General features: G+C 44.8%; 1 protein-coding gene across 1 annotated transcript in view; it reads left to right on the top strand.

The window, feature by feature from the left end:
- Positions 1 to 4: 4 nt before the first annotated feature.
- Positions 5 to 23,289, top strand: part of LOC146601154 (calpain-2 catalytic subunit) — a gene marked incomplete at its 5' end in the record, with an annotated part of 29,042 nt that continues 5,757 nt past the window's right edge. Inside the window, 16 exons of the mRNA XM_085311169.1 lie at positions 5 to 163; positions 244 to 313; positions 7,918 to 8,036; positions 8,416 to 8,549; positions 9,424 to 9,592; positions 11,207 to 11,290; positions 12,771 to 12,856; positions 13,548 to 13,622; positions 13,845 to 14,005; positions 14,721 to 14,890; positions 16,312 to 16,323; positions 17,816 to 18,027; positions 19,167 to 19,203; positions 20,033 to 20,098; positions 20,839 to 20,896; positions 22,874 to 22,938. Of these exons, the coding sequence (XP_085167295.1) occupies positions 5 to 163; positions 244 to 313; positions 7,918 to 8,036; positions 8,416 to 8,549; positions 9,424 to 9,592; positions 11,207 to 11,290; positions 12,771 to 12,856; positions 13,548 to 13,622; positions 13,845 to 14,005; positions 14,721 to 14,890; positions 16,312 to 16,323; positions 17,816 to 18,027; positions 19,167 to 19,203; positions 20,033 to 20,098; positions 20,839 to 20,896; positions 22,874 to 22,938 (1,677 nt within the window). The remainder of the gene's footprint in view (positions 164 to 243; positions 314 to 7,917; positions 8,037 to 8,415; positions 8,550 to 9,423; positions 9,593 to 11,206; positions 11,291 to 12,770; positions 12,857 to 13,547; positions 13,623 to 13,844; positions 14,006 to 14,720; positions 14,891 to 16,311; positions 16,324 to 17,815; positions 18,028 to 19,166; positions 19,204 to 20,032; positions 20,099 to 20,838; positions 20,897 to 22,873; positions 22,939 to 23,289) is intronic.

The raw sequence follows: 23,289 nt of genomic DNA, 5'->3' as shown, positions 1-23,289 counted from the left end.
CCCTTTCCTGGGCCAGGACTTCGCGGCGCTGCGGCGGGAGTGCCTGCGGGCCGGGCGGCTCTTCGAGGACCCCTGCTTCCCGGCCGCCGCCGCCGCCCTCGGCTTCAGGGAGCTGGGGCCGGGCTCCGGCAAGGCGCGGGGCGTCGTGTGGCGCAGACCCACGGTAGGGGCCGGGCCGGGGCGGGGGGCCGGGGCCGCCGCGGGGCCCGGCGCCGTTTGACGCCCGTGCCGTGTCGCCCGCAGGAGCTGTGCGCCCGGCCGCAGTTCGTGGCAGGCGGAGCGACCCGCACGGACATCTGCCAGGGAGCCCTAGGTGAGGCGCGGCGCGGCGCGGCCCGGCTTGCTCGCTCACCCGCGCCCAGCGGATCCCCCCCCCCCAAAAAAAAAAACCACCCTAACGGTGCAGTGTGGAAAAAAACAAGTTACGAAGAGCGAGGGAAGAAGCCGGGGCGGGAGGGGCGAGTCTGGCTATCCAGAGAGAAAACCTTTGGGATTTTGGTTTAGACTGGCAGCGCAGCGGAGGAAAGTTTCTCGGCCCTCGCGAAGGGAAGCATGACTAACGCGGTGTTTCTTTCCGCTGTCGGGTTTTCTCGGTGGGACTGGCAGAAGAGCGAAGCCCGTGGACTTGTTCGCTCTCTGTCAGCATAGTAACAGTCGTATCGCTGCTTACTAGTTTCTAGTCCTGCTGCTGCTGTTTGCATTTCGTTGTACAAGAATATAGCAGGTGGGAAAGCTCATTGCAGATGTTTCGTGCTTGCAACAGTTCTTTCACTTGCAGCTGACAACATTTCTTTCAACAGTTATCCTCGCTGGTACTTCAACAGTAAGACAGCGTTGGTGTGGAAAAGCCCTGAAAATCAAAATACCACAGACAGTGAATGTAACTGTCCTCATGCCCGGCACCGTCTGTGGTGCGGAGTAGGCTCCACTGTGTACACTGTGAAGTCYTTGGCACGGTGCCTGCGTTACCCTCTCAGAAGAAAGAGCTACGAGCTTTGCGTTGGTCAGCTCCCTTCACGCGTCCTCTCTCTGCCCGGTGGCTTGTGTCTCATGACAAATGCTTTGGCAAAATAGATGTTCACGCTTGTACTGGATATCTTTCCTCTTGTTTTTATTGTGAAACTTTGCAGCTAAGGCGTTGTTCAACTCAAAATTACAGTCTGTTGTAATTTCAGTCGTTTTAACAGCTAGCCCCTTGCGGAGATGCTTGTTTCTGAAGGCAGTTAGCTCCTTCTGCCTTCACTAGGCTTCCAGCTTTTCTAGCCACATGTTGTGGCAGCAGTAGTATTGTAATTAAAGATTTGCAGCTTAACCTTCAAGTTGTGGAGCTGCTGTTGCTGATGCTTTGAATTGGTGAAAGCGTTTGTTTCTCGACAGCTGTTTGGACCGGAGTCTGGATGCTCTCGTGAGATTATGTGTTACCACCAAAGGATATGAGTTGGCTCACCGCATGTTTTCTTTTTACCTCCTGAAACAATGTTTGAATAGGAAATTGTTAGTGCTCTCCTTTGTCTCCCTGTTTTAGGCGCAACCAGCTACGACTATGAGTAGCCACACTGTCTTCCTATGAATCTGGGCAGGGTTTTGATATTCTGTGTTAGTTTAATTGTTGATTAAAATTAGGTGCTGTTGATCTTTTATCTAGTGTGTAGCCATCAAGTCACTAAATGGCTGTATTGAATCAATCCTTTTTCACCACTTTTTCAAGTGAAGCTAATAGCAGTGCTGTACCGATGCGTATTGCTGCTGCTGCTTAGTTTGACCCCAACATTACAATTGAGACATTTTCAAGCTTTATTTACTTGAATTTTGTGTGCAGATACTGATGTCCCATAACATTATTGGATGTTCTAGAGTGGGTTGCACTGGGAGATGTCAGGTGCGCTTAGAAGCCTGTATTTTTCATTATGTTGCTTTTTTTTTCCATAGAAAGCTTTTATAGCCTACTTACAGCTTTGATCACAGGGCCAATGTCCCATGGAGTTTAATGGTCATTACTAAGCCAATCAAAACATCCACAGAAATAGGCATCCAGAAGCATATATTCTTATTGCTGGRGCAGACAAAGGTCTCTGCATGGCACGTACCATTGAACAGCTCTATCCATCAATGAGTAGTGGTACAAATCTTTTTAGCCCCAGATCTTTAGCTTTTGGGCCAGATGCAGCCTATAAATTTGTTTTGTGCAGCCCAGTGAYTGTTTTTGACTTTTGTACTGGATGATAACTGTGATGCGTAAGAGACCTGTTTGATTATCAGCATGGAATAGCTTGTCTCCTTGCCAAGGCAGCAGTTTATTAGCCTCTGCAAACGCCAAAGTTCTTCCCTTTGGGCTTTGGGTAATCTATTATTTTGGTTTTGTTTGCTCTTTAGAAGAGGCTTTTAAAAACTAACATTTGGAGTTAGTTTTGCAGTATCAGATCTGAAGTTAGTTATGGTATTTGGCTAAGAGTGGCAACAAATAGGATGTAGTGACTCACTACGACAGAAGAGAAGAGCCAATGCCACTGCATAAAGGAAGCTTATTCACCCTTAACCACATTCTTCGGAGGGGAGATCACCATGGTATCACAACACTGGGGCGTACACAGGACAGTATCTCTCATCTGTTGTTCAGGCACAGATGTCTCCTCCTTAAATAAAAATGTATAGAAAACCAATAAATGTAGTAAGATGAATTTAGAAAATCAAATGAATGCTTTTCCCATGCTGGGAACTGCTGAGCTATAGGTGGGTTGCTACAGAATCTTGTTTTTAACCAGATAACTTCCTGGAATTCCATGTTATTACTATAAATACATTCAGTCGTTAATGTAGTTATTAATCTATAGCTGTGATTGTTTTAAAATGATATGTTTTGTGAAACACAAAACACTGATAAGTTTTGTGATTGGCTGAAAGTACTATTTCTTCCTTTGAGGTTTGTACTCCTGCATGGGCTATGTAGCGACCAGAGGAGCAGCCCTTCAGTAATGCACTTCCAGATGCTTTGGTGAGAAGTTCTGCCTCTCTCATCTCTCCAAGGATGGCCAATTTTAAGCCAGACTCTTTATGGCTATTTATGCATGCATTGCAATTACATTTTTTGTGATATTCTCAGGTGGAGATAAAGTAAATGCACCAATGGATGTATAAAATAAGAAGATAGCAGCACACAGGAAGCATGATAGAAAAAAAGAAAAAAAAATTACTTCCTGTTAATATAAATAAACTCAATCTGCTAATACCCACTTTTCCARTAACTTTGTTCTGCATATTTTATTATACATTTACAAAAACTGTCCATGATTAACCTAGCCTTGCTCACAGTGCTGTCAGCCTTCGAGAAACTCTTGAAGTTTCCTTCTCTATTAAAGGAAAAGATTATTTGGTAGTGACCCTGCTCAGGCCTTCTTAGTGCAAGCTAAAACTGCAGGTAGTATCACAAGATCTGTTCTCATCTAGGCTTTGAGTAATTACATCTACCTCTAGGGATGACTGTTCAGAAAGCAAGAGTCGATACCCTGACTGCTGTTGCATTTTCAAATGTGGAAAGCGAAGGGTGGTGTGTGTTTGATGTACGCTGCATCTGCCTTTTAACCTSAAGAAGCCCATGCCCAGAGCTGGCCAAGTTAAAGTCTGAGTTGTTTGACACCAATTTCTCATTAGAAACTAGCATAATATTCAGTAGGAAGTTTTTACGACAAAGTGTGYTATTCCTTTCTCTTCAGCCTGCCTTAATAGGGTAGCTAAAAAGTAAATTCTTTCAAAATTCCCCATAAGGACTTGGAGGGGAGTTTCATCTCCTTGAACTTTAGTGCCTCTTACCTGTAGGGGGAACATGACCCAAAGATGTAAAGGGTGTRTGCTCTTCATCCAGATAACTGATTAGCTTTATGACTGATGCTTCCTAAACTAATGTGGTCACATTGTATCATTCACTTACTCTTCCTGTGCTGCTGCTCTCCTGGTGCCTGCATTATTTAAAGAATAGAAATGCTAATATTTCTTCAAAAGAGTGGTGGGAGAACTGCTCTCTGAGCCAGATTTTCTCCTAATTTAATTTGGCATGTTCTTTTCTGTCAGTATAACACCGACATCAGATGCTCTCAGGGTCTCTTGGAATGGTCAAGTTTAGCTGGTTGAGGAAGGCAGTGCTGTATGAACTCAGGTGTATCGTATGGGTTGAACGATTGAGAGGAAAAATACCTTCACCTGCTTTGTAGAGCAGGCACAAAACATCTTCAGCTGTGCCTGGCAGCCTTGTYTTATAGCCCAGGAGCTGTATGGTTTTACCCAGTTGTGCTTTAGAAAAAGCACAGCTCTGCTGAGCAGGTTGAGTTGCTGTCTTTCTGGGTTTATCTGATTTGTTGCAAATGAGAGCATGTGTCTGCCTAGCCAAGTGGAGACGTCCTTGTAGTCCAGATAAGCATACTTGTGCTGGCTTTAGTCTAGCTAGTATAGGTCTGAGATGCTAGAGAGACACTGTTGTAGACTTCACCTCCAAGTTTTGCGTGTCTCTCTGTAAAAGCCTTACAGAGCATGGGATGCGGTGTTGATTGCTAGGACAGACATCCTCGCTGCAGATCTGGCTATGTCTAGGGACAGCCCAGCAGAGAAACCTGGTATTCTCTCTGAGRTGAGAAACTTCTGTAGCCAGGATGGAAGGGAAAGGGTGGATGCAATTCCATATGTTGAGTTTTCTGCAAATCTCTGCCATGTTGCCTGAACTATAATTTCAGGGTGACTAGCATGGCTGAGAGCAGTGCACTGGGGAAGTCATCTTGGCTCTACCGTAGCTTGTCCATGCTGCAGCTGCACCTTTGTGTTGCTGTACAGATGTACTCAAGATACTACTTAAAGTTTCTGACTGACAGCCCAGAATACAGGACAGGTGTGGCTCCTATATACAGCCCTGCTCATAAACTGTAATCAAGAGACTTTTGAGTCTCTACATTGCGTAGGCTATTTGGCCTGTGTGCTGAGATGAGGCCAGTTATCCTGTCAGCTTCTGTGCGTGTGACTTGTTTCATGCAACTGGTGTTTAGGATGCTTTAAGGTTGCTTGTTTGGTAGAAGCTACRAAAAGTTGCACTAAGGCTTGCTAATTTCTTCCCAGTGTGAGGTTGCTCCTACTTGAGGGACAGTGAAGAGAATGAGGATTTTAGCTCTTTTAGGCTTTCTCCTTTTAGAGATTTATGGGCCCTGAGAAGGCCCAGGAACCAGTAACTCCTGGCGCTAGAAAAGGAGCGGCCTGGATGGAGAGGCCAAGGGCTACCCACTTGTGTGCAGTCGTGAGGTGTTAATGGAGGGTGTGCAGCTAATTCATAGCTGCTACTGCTGTGTGTCGCTCTGATGAACTGCTAGTCCAGTGCACATGGGTGTTTACATTCATGTCTTCCTCCCACTGTGCGGAGTGTCTGGCATACCTTGAAGAGTCTGGACCTACTTTAACTCAGTAAGGCAAGAGAAAGACTTTTTATATTTTTGGCAATATTAATGAATTGACTGGCTGTGCAATTAGATGAGTGCCAGTGGGAGAAAACAAAATAAGGAGGAAGGAGAGGAGTCAAGATATTAATTCAATCTCACCACCTGAAACAAGAGCCCCAGTCAAAGCACCAGGGYTGTCTTCTGCCAGAGAACTGTCTCCAGGACTTTAAGAACACCAACTCTTGTCCAGAAACTGCCTGTTCTGGAGACTTGATTAAAAACAAGGAATTTCAATATAGAAAGAATTTCTAGGAGCWCTCTTCCAAAGGCGTGTTATGCTTACCACGTGATCAGGTTTATTTGAGGACTTCTTTGTTAGAAGAATGAAGAATGACTAGAATCACTCTGTGCAGGCAGACTGTGTGTAGGAGAGCACAAATTACGCAGAACCGAAGATGAAGTCCCGTTTCCTTTTGGCTAACGGTGCATTTGCAGAGCTCTGTAATGTCCTTCCTTGAAGGAGGATTGGTGTGAGGTTTAAGTGCTGAAGCCCTCGTGTAATGGGTGATGGAGGGTCATACTGTTAATAGTAAATTAGTCCATAATATTATTCATATTTCCAGTATCTTCTGGCCGCAGTCTCTTTCCAGCAAGCACCGTTCTCATGCATGACAGTATCTCTGAATGCACCATGGTAGCTGAGGCTACACAACTGAACAGAGAGGGTCTCAGTGCTATGAAAGAGACTGTAATAAGAGCTGACGTGTTGCAGGGTGAGATGTTGCAGAGGAGGCAGGGGGAACAGCCTCATTGCTTTGTAATCTATCGGAGCTGAATGACAGTGATTTTTTTTTTTGTTTGAAAAAACATTTTTTCTTGTTTGACAAACTTCTCTGGTACAATGATTTCTCCATTGCATGCAAGCAGCCAGGTGTAGGGCTGAAGGGAGAGTTTATGTTCATTTCTTCCTCTCTAGGTTACAGAATAATGAAAGCATCTCAGGTCTGAAAATTATTGTGAAATTTCACATCTTCTACCTTTTTTGAGATGTGGAAAGGAACGTGGAACAAATGTCATCCTGCGAGCTGGTGCCAGGGGACAGCTACAAAAGGGATGGAGAGCTTGGAGGGAGCTGCAAGTTGCCTGCATTCCTCCTAACATTGTCTGTGTGGTACTGGGTTTAAGCTTGAGAGTGGCCCTCAAGATCTGCTTTTAGAGTTAATACTCCATGAGACTTTCTTACAGCCACCCTGTTGAGCCCAAACTTTCACTTCATGAGTTTTTGACCCCTTTTTCTAAGGGAGGTAGCTGGCTGTGCAGGGAYTGTTGCTTTGCAGGCCTCTGACTTTCTAGCAGCTTTATCTGGTTTGTGTTTCTTGAATTTGCGATCCTCCACGCACTGCAGGATGATTTTTGTGGGATCAGCCCTAGAAGAGAAAGATAAGCTGATGTATAAATTCCTGTGTTTACAGGGCAAGGCAGAGACAGATCTGCTAATGGTAATGAGGAGTTTTGAAACACAGTTTCTTGCAATGGGTTGTGGGAGTCTGGGGATCAGCTGGGTCTTTAAATCTTTAATCACTTCGCTAATATGTTGTAGAAGGTACATGGCTGAGCAGAAAGGTAATCATGCTATTAAAATAACTGTTTCTTTTAATAATTACCAAAAATAGAGGTAATGTTTATGCAATTGCAGTCTACTTTCCCTCTGCTTGGTAAGAGATGGTGTGGAAAAATACTACCCAAACAGCCTGTACTTTGGGGGTTCTGGCACGCAGACTCGGTGTACGTTGGCTCAGTCCCACGAAGGGTGAAGAGGTACGTAGGACTGGGAAACAGTGCCTGCCTTCAGACCTTTCCTGACTCTCTGGTGGCTAGTGCCAGAGACTAGATGTTTGACTAAATCAGAAGGGCTCTAGCTAGTGCCTCCAGAGATAGATAATATCAAAGGAGTTCTGATTTCGTAGGAGTCTTGCAAGAAAACTTTGAGAGCTAGTCCCTTGGACAAATCTCTGCACAGCAAGTCAATAACCATTTWTGAAACATGGAGGAGGGAAAAGAAAACAGCCTCTGCTTACCAAAATATTGATCCTGTGAGAGGAAACTGYGCAACTGGARTTCTTGCACATGTCCATAGGTCCTGCTCTTTCCCTTTTTCCTCCATGCTGTTTCCTAACCCRTAGATACTTGATTTTTGAACATTAGATTTTCTTTCAAATAGTCCAAACATGGATGATAAATGTGGTGATAGATCATAGAAAGCGCATTTCTACCTATCTCTCTTTTTTCTGGGGCAGGGGATGCCAAATAGTTGTATATGTACAGCTGATCTGCCTTAGAGGGAAACTGATGAGAGGGATCATCTTCTGAAATAGCTAAGGTGATTAAWTTTCTGAAAGGTGAGCAATCATCTCAGAAGTCTTGACCATCAATATACAAGTAATAATATGTAATCCCTATGTTCTCCAAAACCARTGATGTTTTCTGGTGTATATCATCTTTACAGGAGACTGTTGGCTCTTGGCAGCTATTGCATCTCTCACCCTGAATGAAGAAATTCTTGCCCGTGTTGTTCCCAAAGATCAGAGCTTCCAGGATAATTATGCAGGAATCTTCCACTTCCAGGTGTGTGGAAAACTGCCCTCCCCTTGAATGTCTTTAGCCAGGAACATGTGTGTGGTAGGTCAGACCTACATGTGTGGCATTTCCTGGAATATTTTGAGGGACATTGAAGAACACTGATGTAAAGCAGAGAAATCCGAGGAGAGGCATGGTAATGGAAGGAGGAATGCTTGCTGACAAAAATACCAGAAGCGGAGGTGTTCTTTGTGATCCTTCCTCCATCAGCAGATCCAAGTGACAACAGGGATTCTGGTGTGGTGCAGGCTAAGCTGACTGCCAGAAGGATTTCCTTCTAGGAAATCGATGTTAGTGGAAAATGTCCCTGTGACCTGAGTACRCGGCAGGGGATGGTGACTAGGTATTGGACACGTTCTCTTTGCAGTTCTGGCAGTACGGGGAGTGGATGGATGTGGTGGTTGATGACCGGCTGCCCACCAAGAACGGGGAGCTGCTCTTCGTCCACTCGGCGGAGGGCAGCGAGTTCTGGAGCGCCCTGCTGGAGAAGGCCTATGCCAAGTAAGTAAAGGAGAGGACTGGCTTCTGTAGACGAAGAACTCCTCTTGCAGTCTCCTCGTGCTTGTTCTTCCCTGTAGTATCTGCAGCTATGCAATTAAAGTTTAAGTCTAATTGTTAGCCTTTAAAACTTCTAGGATGTCCCACGAAGGCTGCTTTAGCAAAGGTTTGTTGACAGGTGCTTAATACAGTAGCCAGCAATACTATATTTTCTGCTAGCCAAGAAAACTAGCTCTTGCTTCTCGTAGCAAATGTGTTCCTGCAGTGTTGTCTCTTATCATCTGGGTCCAGGAAGCTGAGTTTCATCCACTCTAAGCATGTGTGATRGTATACCAGCTGCAGTGCTTCAGTATGTGTAGCATGTCAGTCCACACATCAAGATGTCTATTCAACGTGAAGATGCTCAAATCTGAATTTTCAATTTTACAATGGTCAGAGAGGAATTCTTCCATCAAACATTACTATTCTCAATTGATTTAAGAAATTGAGCTAGTTCAGATCAGCTAAAAGTCAGGCACATAGTTGTTAAAAGGATTGGAATACGGTGTAGAACTAGGGAGGCAAGTTGTTGGTTCTTGATTTTTTTTATTATTATTATTATTATTTGTTTTTCAGTTTTCCTGGATTTTTTTTAATTGATATGACTAAACTTGCAACCTACATAAATGATYGTGTTAGGCCTGAGATGGGCTTTCATTGTACAGAGGTGTAAGAAACAAAGCTGGGAGAGTATCCGTTTGTAGSTGGCATTAACTGTCATGGTTCCACTGAAAGCAAAATGCTTTGGCAACGTTCTTGCACAATTGAGTGCTGGTCTGCAAGAGAAGAGATTAGGGAGACTGATTACATGTATGTGTGTATGTCCTCTTTCGTGCAGGCTGAATGGCTCCTATGAGTCTCTTTCTGGGGGCACCACCACTGAAGGCTTTGAAGACTTCACTGGTGGAATTGCAGAATGGTATGAGCTGCAGAAGGCACCACCCAACCTCTTCAAAATCATTCAGAAGGCACTTCAAAAAGGCTCTCTCCTTGGCTGCTCTATTGATGTGAGTTAGTCTGGCTTATTGCTGAACACTGTGATCTTGCTGTAAGGCGCTGGTAGGCACGGAGATGCTGCTAACGCTTTCTAATGCTGCTAATGGTTTCTGCAGTCATGTTCAGAGGTAGCAGCCTGTTTGTTGCAGAAATTGTACCAAAATTTCCAAAACGACCAGGGTCGTTCCCTGAAGTAGAGAGGCCTGCAATGCTGCCAGGCCTTTGAAAGGCTGTATGAGAAAACGTGTGTTGCCAAAACCTGAATCTATACTGTAAGGAAAAGAGGTGCTTTGGCCCTGCTTGCAACTATTCAGCATCCTTTTAGCTTCACTGAAACAAGTACAAATGTTGTTATTGTGATAATCTCTGTATTCCCAAAGGAGATTAGATGCTTAAAGGGAAGGTAAACTGTTTACAAGAACTCCATTCACAATACACACCCAAATACTTCCTCCCATTTTTTAAGTTAAATCAGGGTTGCAAGAGAAGGAAGCTTCACAGCAGGAAAAGTATTTTATTAAGGAGAGAATATGTCTCAGCATGTGACTTCATGGCATTTTCTAGGCCTATTCTTATAGTTTGCATGAAGATAAGAATCTGACATCTGGATTTTTGCTCCAGAACGATAAAAGTCTTTTTTCAAGTCTGTGGGAAATAAATATGTTGTTTTGTTGGTAGGTGCTGACACTTAATGAGTTATAGTTATAAATGAGTTCAGCCTCAGAAAAATCTTTTCTCTGTTTCTCTGACAGAAGAGAAGCAGCAGAGGTTAAGATCTGCATTTAAAAGTACTCTGTGGGTCTGTAGTAGAACATGACGTAGACTGTAGGAGTCCTGCCTGCTTGATCCCACCCTCTGCCTTTATTTATTATTTTGTTTTGTTTAGCTTCAAGCCTGTGCTTTCTAAAATGATGGAAAGGCAATGACAAACATGTTTCATGCAGATTTAAGTAGCTTTAGAGCAAGAGTCAAGCAGTCACTTTCTAGCAGGAAGTTATTTTCAGCACTTTTGGGCCAGATTGTCCGGAGTACTGTAATACACACTAAAAAGGTCAAGGGCGATGCCTTCAGGCATGAACAGCATCAAATGTGTAGGCTCTTCCCACGTTCCTGTGAATGGTAGCACCTGGCATGGCGGTGCTGGGGAAAGGAAGGGGACCCTCCCATCCCACTGTGGAGTTGAAGGACATAGTTTGACTCAATAGTTAAAGCGCTTGATTGAGGCTCCCAAGACCTGGGTTTGATCCCTAGTTACTCCTAGGCAGACCAGTCCCTTGTGTGTTCCTCCCAGTCCCCTTGAGAACACAGAGTTCATAAATGTGTATTCCCTTCATACAGCATTTTGAGATCCACAAGAGTTTTTCAGAGCCAGGAGGCATCTCAGCTTCTCGGCTGCTAGCAGTACAGAGCTTCTAGTGTGCACCCCGTCATGACCATGGGTCCAGCTCTGCCACATATGTTGCCATCTGCTTTGYCTGCTCTGCTGCACAGATTGCTCCCATTGCTTCTGTGTGGTCACTGAAACCATCTCTGCAGCCTCCTAGTGAGCCAGTGAAARCTTTGCCCTGTTAAATTCCCTGGCTTGCAGGAAGTCATGCACACTGAGTTTCTCTTTGCACTCCCAGATTACAAGTGCAGCAGAGACAGAGGCAGTCACTTCCCAGAAGCTGGTCAAAGGACATGCATACTCTGTTACAGGTGCCGAAGAGGTAAGTGCTCAGCAGAAAAGGGGGGAAACGCGGCAAGCTTTGCACAGTCTCTCCCTGGGGGATGACAGCAACAGATTCTTCTTCAGTCATACTCCRCTATTCAGTCTTGCCTGTTTTAAAGAGTCAAGTTTTCTATTCCCTTTTTGAAGAAAAAATTAGTTACTTTGTGTGTTTTCAGTTCACACTTTGGATAAATACGAATGTGACTACTTAAAGTTTTAACCAAAAAATCCCTTTTTTTCATGAGCACTCCCTGCTGTTTCCTGTGACCTCTCTTGTGAGAAGCTCTGTGCAGAGGATATACTACCCTCTGGTGGTTACATGGCCTCTTAACATTTGTTTTTTAGGTTTTTTGTTTGTTTTTAACTACAGTGGCTGGCACTGTGACAATGCACAAGATGTGTGAGATRTACCAAGCAAAAAAACACTTATCCCTTAAATGCCCACCAAACAATGCCTTTAGGCTGAACACAGTGTTTAAAAGAGGATATTTAGCCAAGAATAGGTATCTGGTAATGGTAAGACAAGTGAAAACAGAAAAAAAGCAGACGGATCATGGAATTTTTGTATATGTGTAATGGACTTTGGGTCATCTCACCAATAWCTATTTCTGAAATAACTCTGAAATTTCAGAGTGAAATGTAGTGAGTGGGCAGCCTCTGGCACACTGTATTGAAGTGGATGGTGCTCATAGGCAGGTTTGTGTGTTTGGAGTTGGCCCTCTTCTYACAGCAAAAGTAGTAAAAGAGTTTGCTGACCTTAATTCTCAAACAAGTGTGATTGTGCCGTTAGTTCCCTGTGATTAATGTGCCATTAGTTGTGCCATTAGTTCCCCATAAGTAACGGTAGTTTTCATGGAAACCTGTAAAGCTTTGCTTGGACTGGACTTGGTGTGAAGAGAGATCAGTAGATAGTAAGCTAGTGCCTCTTCATGGTGCAAGAAGGTGCTGTTCTGGCAGGGCTGACATTGCTGCGCTGTGGGCATTTGTGTAATTAAAGAGTTTGTGGCAGTCCTCACTGCAGGCAGTCCTAGCGTCCCATCTCTTGTAATGGGCACCGTTCAGATCACGTGTGGGGAGGGAAGAAAAAGCATTTGAATGTGAAGGGACGGTTGATGTGTACTGGACAGCTCTAGAGAAATACTCTTTTGTACATGCTTTTTGGAGGCACTGTAGCAGCTTTGTGTTTCCTCTGGTTGAAATCCTATCAGAATTATTTTTAAGCAACACAAGAAGGACATTTTTTGTCCTGAATTTTGATYTGTGCACAGTGTAAACATCTGTGCATGCTTGAGTGATTAGAAYACATTCAAAAACAGTTGGCTTTACGCATTTTGGACCAGATGAGTTAGTGTGCATTTGTGTTTATGTCCTCATGTAYAGCTCAAATATTTACTCTACTGCATCCTTTAGCTCCTAAGAAAGGTGGAATAAAGCCCAGTGCTGAGCCCCTGGATAACTAAACCCATCTAACCCATCAGGTGAACTTCAGAGGAAGCATACAAAAGCTGATCAGAATCCGAAATCCTTGGGGGGAAGTGGAATGGACTGGCAAATGGAACGACAAGTGAGTTAAGGGCTTGTTGCCAGCAGGTGCTTATCGCAAGATGTACTACCGTTCCTGCTGTTCTGTCTTCTCTCTACCTGAAATTTCTCTTCAGGTCCCATCTGGTTATGATGTTCTGGCTTCAACACTAGTGTAGTGGTGCTTTCAGCTGTTTAAAAAGATTGATTTATCACTGCCATCTCCCATGTAGGCTTCATGGTATGCTGTGCCCTTYATACTGAAACCTGCCTTCATGTCCGATGCAATGATTTGGTTAGTGATTGCTACAGGCCTTTGTATAGTCTCTGCCTTTTTAACAGCCTGGATTTAGTGGTAAGCTTCTGAAAACTTGTTTTCTAAAAGGACATTAAAACTCTGTTAACAATGAAAGCTGGAAGATTTTTCATTTCTTAGCTGGGCACTATTTTTTGAGGGGCCTTCCTTTTCCCAAATTAAAGCCTCATCTCAAGCAAGCTATTAGCACTCTGCTTCTGATCCTTATCTTGGGTATTTAAAACCTGAGGCATCAAATACTCCAGTTCTTTATATCTTAATTATGCTTTAGTTTGAAAGCTCTGGAGCTGCTATCAGCTAGATGTCATGGAACATTGCAGTCATGTAGAACAGCAAGAAAATGAAATCACTGTGTCAGAACAGCTCCGTTAGGATTTGACACCTGCTGCTATATAGCTAATGTGGGTTTGCCTTTCAGCTGCCCAAACTGGAATGGCGTTGACCCTGTGGTGCGGGAGCAGCTGACTAGGAGACATGAAGATGGGGAATTTTGGTAAGTAGCACTGGATTTCCACTCACTCTGAAGGAACTGGCCTTTCCTCAGTTTTTTCACGTGAAGTACCTTCTCCCACCAAACTCTTGAAGATGAGTGAGCTAATTGGCCAAAAAACTCAAGTGCTAAATCACAGTGAAAGAGAGGGAAGATAGAAAAGGTGTTTTTTCAGAAGAACTGTCCATCCTAAGTAGATGTTTTCTGTGGCATTGCTTCCCACAGGATGGCATTCAATGACTTTCTGAGACATTACTCYCGCCTTGAGATCTGCAATTTGACTCCAGACACCCTCGCAAGTGACAGGTACAAGAAGTGGAGTCTGTTGAAATTGGATGGGAACTGGAGGCGAGGAGCCACTGCAGGGGGTTGCAGGAATTACCCAAGTAAGAACATGCTGTCACTACAGTCTTTGAGGAAACCTTTGTTCTGGTTGGATTACCTTAGRAATGTGATGTTACACATTTGCACACAGACTCTCTTGGGTCAGGATTGCCTGACCTTGTCTTCCAGTCACTGTTAATTTGTTCTTTCTGTGGGCACTTAAATCTAGGTAGTTGTGTTTGAAGTGGATTAAAGTGAAGTGGGTTAAAGCAGTAGCCCTGGTGAAACAGTGATCAGAGTCCCCTTTCCCTAAGGGCGTGGGAGGCTGAGGCTGGTTCTGACGCCTGCTCCAAGCAGCAGTCAATCAGRCAGGTGTGCACTCTGGCACAAAGCTTGTTTCTTCTTCTGGGGTTGTGCAGCAGTCTCAATGTGGGCATGAGGGTGGCCAACCTTGAGAGCCGTGTATCTCCCACAGTGTCAGCACAAACTCAATATCCTTGATACTCGCTAATTTGGCGTGGCTTTTCTGAGAGGATATTGCATCTGGGACCAATGTCCTGAAATACAAATGTTCTGTAAATGTTGCTCCCTGATAAAGGGTTCAGCTGTAGTTGATAAGATGAAGGTTGGGAGTAGTGTTAGTTTTTCTTTCTCATATTCCAGTTTGGAAGTCAGAGCTGCATCTGTCCTAGCTGACAGATTTATATGCTGGGGTGCAGTTGGTCTCAAAGAAGGCTCTGAGCAATTTGCACAAATCTACTTCCCTCTCCTTTCCAGACACTTTCTGGATGAATCCACAGTACTTAATCAAGCTGGAAGAAGAAGATGGGGATCCAGACGATCCTGAGAAGGGCTGCACTTTCCTAATTGGCCTGATTCAGAAACACCGTAGGAGGCAGAGGAAGATGGGAGAGGACATGCACACCATTGGCTTTGCAATTTATGAGGCAAGTAAGGCAGTATATGTGCACAAAGGGAAAAGGAAAGTTCACTGTGCAAACTGGGCGGAGCAGTTCTTAGCTGCTTCTCTGCTCTGCAGCCTACCAGGAGAAATAGCCTGGAGGCCTTGAGAGTAGTGTCCTTGTGGTGCTCTGCACAGTCCTCTGTAAGAGTGGGCTTTCTACTAGAACTCAGCAGAGTTCAGTTGGACACAAGCTGCAACAAGGAAAATTCCACTTAGATATTTAAAAAGATATCCTCCACCAAGAGAGTGGTCAAGCAYGGGAAGAGGTGCCTGGAGAGATTATGGAATCTAAATTCTTGGAGATACTCAGACCTACCCTGGAGAAGGTCTTGAGCAATCTTATGTAACTGATACTGACTTTGCTTTGAGTAGGTGGTTGGACAAGATGACCTGTAGAGGTTCCTTCTTACCTATATTGCTCTATGCTTCTAAATACAGGAGCAAGAAAAGTATTTACAAAAACTAAGAAATGCAGAAATTCAATCTGAGAGCAATTTATCATGCAGTAGTAAAAAGAGGCACAATAAGAGCAGCTACAGTAGGGATTTGACCCAGCACATGATGCTTTCTAGGATATTTGCCCTAGCATGGAAAGTACACCCAGTAGCAGAACCAGCGAAAGCACCTGTAAAACTCATTCTGCTACAAAAAGTATTGGAAACATGTCTATTTTAACTCTTTAACSAAAACATTTAGAGGTATGTTGTTCAGAGCTATAAAGCAGAGATGCTGCACCTAACTGGGGCTGGAAATAGGAATAATGCTTTTACCTGAGACTTGTAATTTTTTACAGAAATTTGTAATTTCTGTAATTGTAGGCAATAGGTGCAACTGCTTGCTTTCCCAATATCCCAGCTTGGAAAAGCTTGTCAAAGAATCTGCTCCCTGTGGGCAAATGAGGTTATAAAGCAAAGTTAAGTCCCCTGAGCCCATACAGAAACAGAGAACTGCATTATTGTATTGCTTAGCCCCTCTTCCTCTGCTGAATGTGAAGAGGTCAGTGAGTGAAAGAGAAGGTGGTAAAAAATAATAAAGAAACTGAGTCAGTGAAAAATATCACTGACTGTTCCCAGGCCAATCATGAGAGCTGTGTGGGTGTCTCACAGTGGGCTGCAGAGGAGAGTGTCAGCAGGAAAACATGATCAGCTTGGCTACGTCTGTGCTAGCGTCTGCCCACGCTGCTGGGAMAAGCCCTGTGCCACTCCAGGACGGAGTCAGGAACTGAGGCAGCATTAAGCAGTGTGGGTGACATGGGCTCAGCACTCAAGTTCCCTCCTTTGTTGTGTGTTGGGGGTTTTTTGGTGCATCTCCTGAAGCATGTGGGTGGACCCTCTAAACAACAGTGAAAAGAAATAACCCTGGAACAACAAACAAACRAATAACTTTATCCCTATTTCCTTGCAGGTGCCCCCAGAGGTATGTGGTACCAATTGGTGTTCAAGGTACAGAGTTGGAGATGAATGTCTTGGGGGGAAAAAAACTGTTAAGAAGATGCTCCTTCATAGACTCTCTGCAGTCAGCATGACTGTACAGTCAAAAGTTAGAGGCTGTTTATTCTGGAAGTGGGCTGGGATCATGTTTGCTTTTTTTTGAGAACATCTTGGTATGGGTAAGAGCTGTCTGTACTGCAGAAATTTGCCAGAGCTGCTCTTTCACTGGTCTTTTTCTAGCCATATCAAACCATACCTATTCCTGCAGAACACAGCTATTACTTTTCAGGTTTGCACACAGTTCGTGTCTGACACACAACTAATAATCCAAATAAGTGTTTATTTTCATTTCCTTAAGCACTCTTTGGATTTTTTCCTGTTTCTACCTGCAGCTAGTTAATAGCAGGCCCTAGGGGTCAGAGAGGTGTGTGCAATGCAGTGAGCTCCATACGCAATTCAAGGCAGGGCCGCGGCACCTCTGAGCTGGTGCTTCTCGGGGGAAGAAATGAGGTTGAGCAAAATGCCAGGGCAACCTCGTTGCATGGCTGCCTGCACCGGAGAGKGTGCGTGCAGAGTGCCTAGGGCACCTCACAGCTCCTGAGGCGATGCGCAGAGCGTCCTGCGGCACAAGTTGCTGTAACATTTTTTTTTTGTTTGGTTTGTTTTTTTTTAACCAAGCAGGAATTTTTATCATCCCTGTTAATTACATTTCTTAAGTACCTTTTGAATGTTTTAGTAGCATTCTGATTCTGATAGCTGCTCAACCCTTACCCTAGTGGTCCAAAAAATGATTTATATAAAAAAGAAACTCAAACTACAGTCCCTTAACTTTTTTTCCACTGTATGTGGAATTTTTTATCCCACCATTGCAACAGGTCTGACAAGTTTTGCATTCTTAAAAGTCTGTGAAGGAGAAGGTTTCCAGACAGTCCATGTTTCTTATACTTGCTTCTAGATCTGAGGTAGCTGATCATGATAAATCCAGTTTAGAAGAGTTTACTCTGGAAGATACTACACTCCAAATATGTTTTTATAAAGTGTAATGTTCCTTTTATTCTTAAAGGGCTTTAGAGCTGGGCTCACTGCCTCAAGGCAGTCTGCCTTCATAGGCAGAGTTGAGCCAAGATGCCCTGGTGGTAGCGTCTCCTGAGAGCAGAGAAATATCAGTAGTAAAACATTTAGCTTTAAAGAAGGTGGTTGGTGCTAAGAGTCTGCCRGATGCCTTCACAAACTATTCATCTGTAAAACATAAGCTTGAATGTCTGACTGAGATGATCTGCAAAATACACTTGCACCTGCAGCTCAAGASTATTGCGTTGTGATACCCTTTGGCTTTTTTTTTTTCCTGTCTTTTAATTCCGTTGAACTGATACGTATCTTTTCATACTTAACTAATTATAATTTCTATTATATTCTTAATTTTTAAATGCAAATACATGCAAATGCTGGAGGTTTTCTGTTTCTTTGTTTTTCGTAAGTTTTCTGGCCAGACGAATGTTCATCTGAGCAAAAACTTTTTCCTGACAAACAAAGCGAGAGAGAGGTCAAACACCTTTATCAACCTCCGAGAAGTGTTGAACCGGTTCAAGCTTCCTGCGGGAGAATATATCATCGTGCCGTCTACCTTTGAACCCGACAAGAATGGGGATTTCTGCCTCCGAGTCTTCTCTGAAAAAAATGCCGATTCCAAGTAGGTGACTGTTCTGTAACTGTGTAGCTCGGGACGTGCGTGGGCGCGCTGTGTGCGGGTCTGGGGGCATGCAGCAGCGCAGCTACGGGGCAGAGCGGTGGGTGCTGTTAATGCCTTTAAGCCTATAAAGTGTGTGTGTGTGGGGGGTGTTTTTTTGTGTTGTCGTTGTTTTGGTTGGCGGTCCCACCTGGGGGCCGATGAACACGTTCACAGGCAGCCTTTGATCCCGGGCCTGGGCTCTCCCGGCTGCGGAGGGTCGTCCCCTCCGGGCACAGGGGTGAAAGCTGGACTCTGCGCGAGGCACCGTGCTGGGGGGAGCCGGCTGGGCACCCCCCATGGTGCGGGGCGTCCTGTCGGTCCTTGTTGGTCCCTGGACAAACTGGCTTTACTATATCCTGCCTTTGAATTGGCCATAGTCTGACTGAAGCCTGCAAAACCTGGCTAAAAGGAGAAGCGTCCTTCGCTCTGGCAGTTGTGCCCTGAGCGACCAGACTGAGAGTCCATGCGGGTATTTTGTGTTTAATTCCACTTTCTTGACTCAGTGATGTTCTGGAAATGGAAGCGATGGAGAAACTGTTTATGTGCAAAAGAGGAAAGTTTGAGTAAACGTAGCAAGAAGGAATGAGTCTTTTTTTGGTTTATTTTATTCCCAGCTCTGGCTGGGCAGGCGTTTCTAGTAATTGGGCTGTAACCAGCTGGATTCCACAGCACAAGAAACCCCAGAGGGTGGCAGTACAGGAGATGCTAAATGTATGTGTTTTGCGACTTCTACGAACGTGTTAATCAGGAGAAATGATGTCACCCTTTAAAAGTCATGCTGGAAAAAATTCAAGGTACTTGCTCAGCTAAATGATACCTCTGATAAAATTAGAAAGGGTTGTAATGGAACTAGCTAATTAGCCGTGAAGCCATGAGAAAAGTTCTGATGTGTTGCAGCTTAAAAAGCAGATAGGCTGGGGTCTTAGGGAGGGATTTCCTGGTTTTCCATAACTATTTCCTAATTACAAGAAAAATACTTGAATGTTCATCATTATTACCATAATACAAAGAATTCCTCATTAACTGAAACTTTAAGTAAAGATATCAGAAAAGTGACTTTTTCTTTGCTTTTAATGTCAATCTCTTTATTTTTTTTCTAGGGTTATAGATGATGAAATAGAGGCCAATTTTGAAGAGGTAAATCTTAAATATTATAAATTGAGATAATTTTGTCATAAATATAGGGGTTGGATTATCCTGTGCCCTGTGCAGTACAGCACAGTACACAGTATAGTACTTTTCCTATAAATGTTATCAAGAACTTTGGAAGCGGATCTTCGGATACCCATAGCTGAATGTCCAGCAAAGACAATGGAAACAACACAAGCAATATTGCTACAAGTGAACGTAGTCTTTCCAGGCACCAGGTCGGTCACTATCTGCAGAAGTAACTGAAGCCAAGGGAAATTCCCTTTGCTCTCCAGACGTAGATACCAACAGTGCCGGCTTAGGACTCCCTCTAGCCGTGTGTGTGTTTTTGCCTGCAGTGTTTTTTCCGTGAGTAAGAAGTGGCTCCCCATATGTTTAGTCTTGCCAAAGTTGAGAATCTCACATCTTAAGGCACCATGTTATATGTCTATCACTTCGTGTGATTTTTTTTTTGCAAGGTGAGAACCTACATTTTGTTTGCTTTTCTGTAAGTGGAGACAGCTGCTCCAACAGTAGTAGTAGCAGCAGTGATGAAGTTCTGGGTTTGGTTGTTTGGGGGTTTTTAGGATAAAATAAAGACTTAATTTGATCTTTGTTTTTGTTTTTTTAAGTAAAACCAGTAGAAAAATATTGGTTCCTACAGTGTTTGCAGCACCAGCCCTGAAAATAAAACTGACTATAATCAAAGCAAAGTTATTGTGTACCTTCAGCTTTGCAATTTAAGTTGCATTGTTTTTACTAGAGGCAAGAATATGCATTAAATACACCTCTGTCAGAAAAATTCCAGCTTTCAGTATTCTGCATTTCTCTTTTGTAGGCTGAGATCAGTGAGGATGACATTGAACCCAGTTTTAAAAAAACCTTTGGACAGCTAGCAGGAAGTGTGAGTATTTTTTGTTATGTCTTACTGGTAGCCTAGGTGAGTGGATAAGAGAGCTCTCTTGCCTAGTATGCAGTTTAATTCCTGTGCTGAGTCACATTTCAAACATATGTGCATAATTGTGCATGCAGACATCTGTGTAGTGGTCCATTTACTCATACTGTGGACTTCTTGGAGCCCCTGGCAAGCAGTCTCCGTTCTCTTTGAACTGCGGACTTGACTTTCATCTCTGCAGGGATGTCCTTGAGGCAGCGCGTTCGGTCTGTGCGCGCGCCGAGGTGCGTGGGCCCCTCTCCGGGGTGACAGAGGGCTGGGTTACCTCTCCTCCCTAGGCTTATCTCAGCCGCCCTGGTAGCGCGCAGCCAAGAGAGCGGAGTGAAACCTCACTGGGCGGTTGCTGCTGGATGAACTTAGAGCTTGCGTTTCCGTCAGCACGTGCTGAGAGCTCCTGACCGCTTCATGGGGCCAGTGGGCAGTCCAGTGGTATCCAGACTGGCCTCTATGGGGGTGCAGGTGGGTTTGCCAGGAGGCACGGTAGAAAGGCAGGACTTGCAAACAAGGTACGACCTGCACCATACAAGGCGTACATATAAACTAGACTTGCGTTGCAAGGCATTGGCAGAAACTCCCAGGGGATACTCAGATTTGGCAAACTCACCTGAAGGAGTCTAGAGGCTGCTTAGGAGATGGTGTCTACAAGTCCCAGTTGCCAAAATTTGATTTTATTTTCCTCTTTTCAACAGGATGCAGAGATCTCCGCCTTCGAACTGCGCAATATCTTGAATAAAATCATGGCTAGACGTAAGTACTTTCCTCCAGCTGTCCTTCAGTTGGCTGTTAGCAGGTTACAGGTGGGACTCCAAGAGCACAGAACACACCACTAACTTAGGCAGGGTCAGATCCCTGGCCTCTGCTCCAGGCCTGCAGCTTGCCCTCTCTGTATTGCCAGGGGCCCGTACCCTGCTCCTTCAGGGGGTTGCAGAAATGCTTAGGCTGCGCCTGCGCTGAAGGCGTGTTTTACAGGACGTGTGCTTTGGCAGGGTGCATATGGATTCCTGGTAAAAATGGATGCCTGGTATCCCAGGATCCGACAGTTTGCATTGTTTGACATGAAGATGGACTGATTTGATTAATGGACTGGGGAAAGTATTGCTGCTACTTTCATGCTGAATGATTCAGGATTCAAACTTGACATGAAATGTTAAATAAGTTGGTGCTCAGGTTATCGGACAAACTGCCTGCTGCTATTTCTGCAAACTATAAGCAACTATAGGCAACAACTATAAGCCTCGTGGAGGCCAACTAAAAGTACTCTGCAAGTGACAGTYACCAGGCATCCTACTGTCGCGTATTCCTCGGGAACTATAGTTAGCATCTCGACTTGTGGAGCTGCAGAGTCTGCCTGTGCATCCACCTCCCTGCCTGGAGAGAGGAGTGCTGTGGCAACCTGCACCAGGCTAGCTGAGGGACCTGGAGGTCATATTGCTGTCGTAGGTGAAGAGAATTTTAAACGAGAAATTTGTTCGCCAAAAAAACTTGTGTCTGAGGAAAAAAAAAAAGCAATCTACTGTGTAAAAGAATAGCTTGTATCTGAGAACAGCTTTTTTCTGAAGAGAAATAATGTGAGGCTATGACAGAACAACTTGTAGCTTTGTGGTTCGTCTTGCTGAGCAGTTTGCTGCCCCTCACCCCCATCAGCTGCCCATTTTCAGAGGTGGGGACCAAGGCACAGCCAGTGGTCTCGGATGTCCCTGACCAGGAGGAGGAACTTCAAATCTCTGGGCTTCCTGGCGTTTTTCAGTGAAGTCGTTCAGACCTTGTCACTGGATTATTTTCCCTTCCATTAAAAAGTGCTCGAGCTTGAAGAGAAGTTTCCGTAATTTCCACAGTGGAATCTTAGGCAGGCAGCATCTGTGGGCACCAACCAATTAACAGTTGGGTATTATTTGTAACCAGGTTTGATTTGATGTTCTTCCCCTGCATGAAGCTGTCTCCTGTTGACTGCCACAGGGGCTCAGAAGTCCATGTTATCCACAAAAGTCCACCCTTGTCTTTGTTGGCAGACAAAAGGTGCTTGATCTGTCTGTGCTTCTGTAGCACACGTGCAAACCAGAGTGATTGGGGTGTTTGCTTGGGGAAACATCCCAGCTAACTTCCACCCTAGATTTCGTTGCCTGAGAGTTACTAGGAGGCTGCTGATTAGCCAGCTCTTTGTGCAAATCAAGAACCATCTTACCCCCGGTTGCAGGGAGCCCGGCAGTTTTTGCTGGTGTGCCCTCCCACCTAAAGTTCTCTGTTGCCTGCAAATCCTGACTAGAGCGCTTGGAGGGGGGGTAAACTTTGCCCCCCTGCAGTGCCGGTGAGAAGGACCAGAAGCGGTGTCTTACCTCAAAAGGGGCAGCTCTGCAACATAAGGCTGTTTCTCTTCCAGCGTTTGAGGGAAACTCTAGGATTTTCTGGCAGCAGTTCTCCTGCCTGCAGCTGGGCGGGTGCCGCATCTCCACAGTGTGCAGGCCCTGTTGCATTAGGGACTTGCTGGTTCCCAAAGGCTTAAGATGATACCAGTAATTCCCGGACCACTAGGCAGGCATCCGCCGCTGCTCGCTGCGCTGATACGGCCCTGCCTGGGACAGTGGTGCAGCAGAACRCCTCTTCCCAAAGGAAGATTTCATGTAGAAGATTTTCACTACACACTGTAGTTAGACTTCCCAAGCTACTTAGGAAGGTGGTGTGGTACAGCATGCAACAGTAACCCTGCCTTTGGCTCTTTCTTTACAGGCCAGGATATTAAATCGGATGGCTTTAGTATTGAGACGTGCAAAATAATGGTTGACCTATTAGATGTATCCTTTAAGGCTGCTCCGAGGCAATATTCTTCCGGCTATGCTGAAGCAGGTGAGCTGCTGCCTTCCTGGTGGCAGGTCCGTACCRATCTATTGGTGACTCCGAAGGCGAAGCAGCTGGGTTTTCTCTGCATGGAAGCGGTAGCCCTGCTGCTGACTGCAGCAGCCGCATTTTCTCAGGCAGTGGGGAAAAGTCTGTCCTCAGAGACGATCGCCTGCTTTAAAGTCTTCCCTGCTGCGGTGGGTTCTGGTTTAGCTGGTGACAGTGATGGTTTAGCTGGTGCTGGGGAAAGGCACTGACTGGCTCGCAGCAGTGCATGGTGCAGATAGCCCTGCTGAGGGAATTTGGAC

This window comes from Rhea americana, unplaced genomic scaffold, assembly GCF_003343005.1.
Source record: "Rhea americana isolate MKP2758 unplaced genomic scaffold, rheAme1 scaffold_109, whole genome shotgun sequence".
Taxonomy (NCBI): Eukaryota; Metazoa; Chordata; class Aves; order Rheiformes; family Rheidae; genus Rhea; species Rhea americana.
The sequence above is the reverse complement of the archived record's forward strand: the minus strand, read 5'-3'. Positions and strand labels throughout refer to the sequence as shown.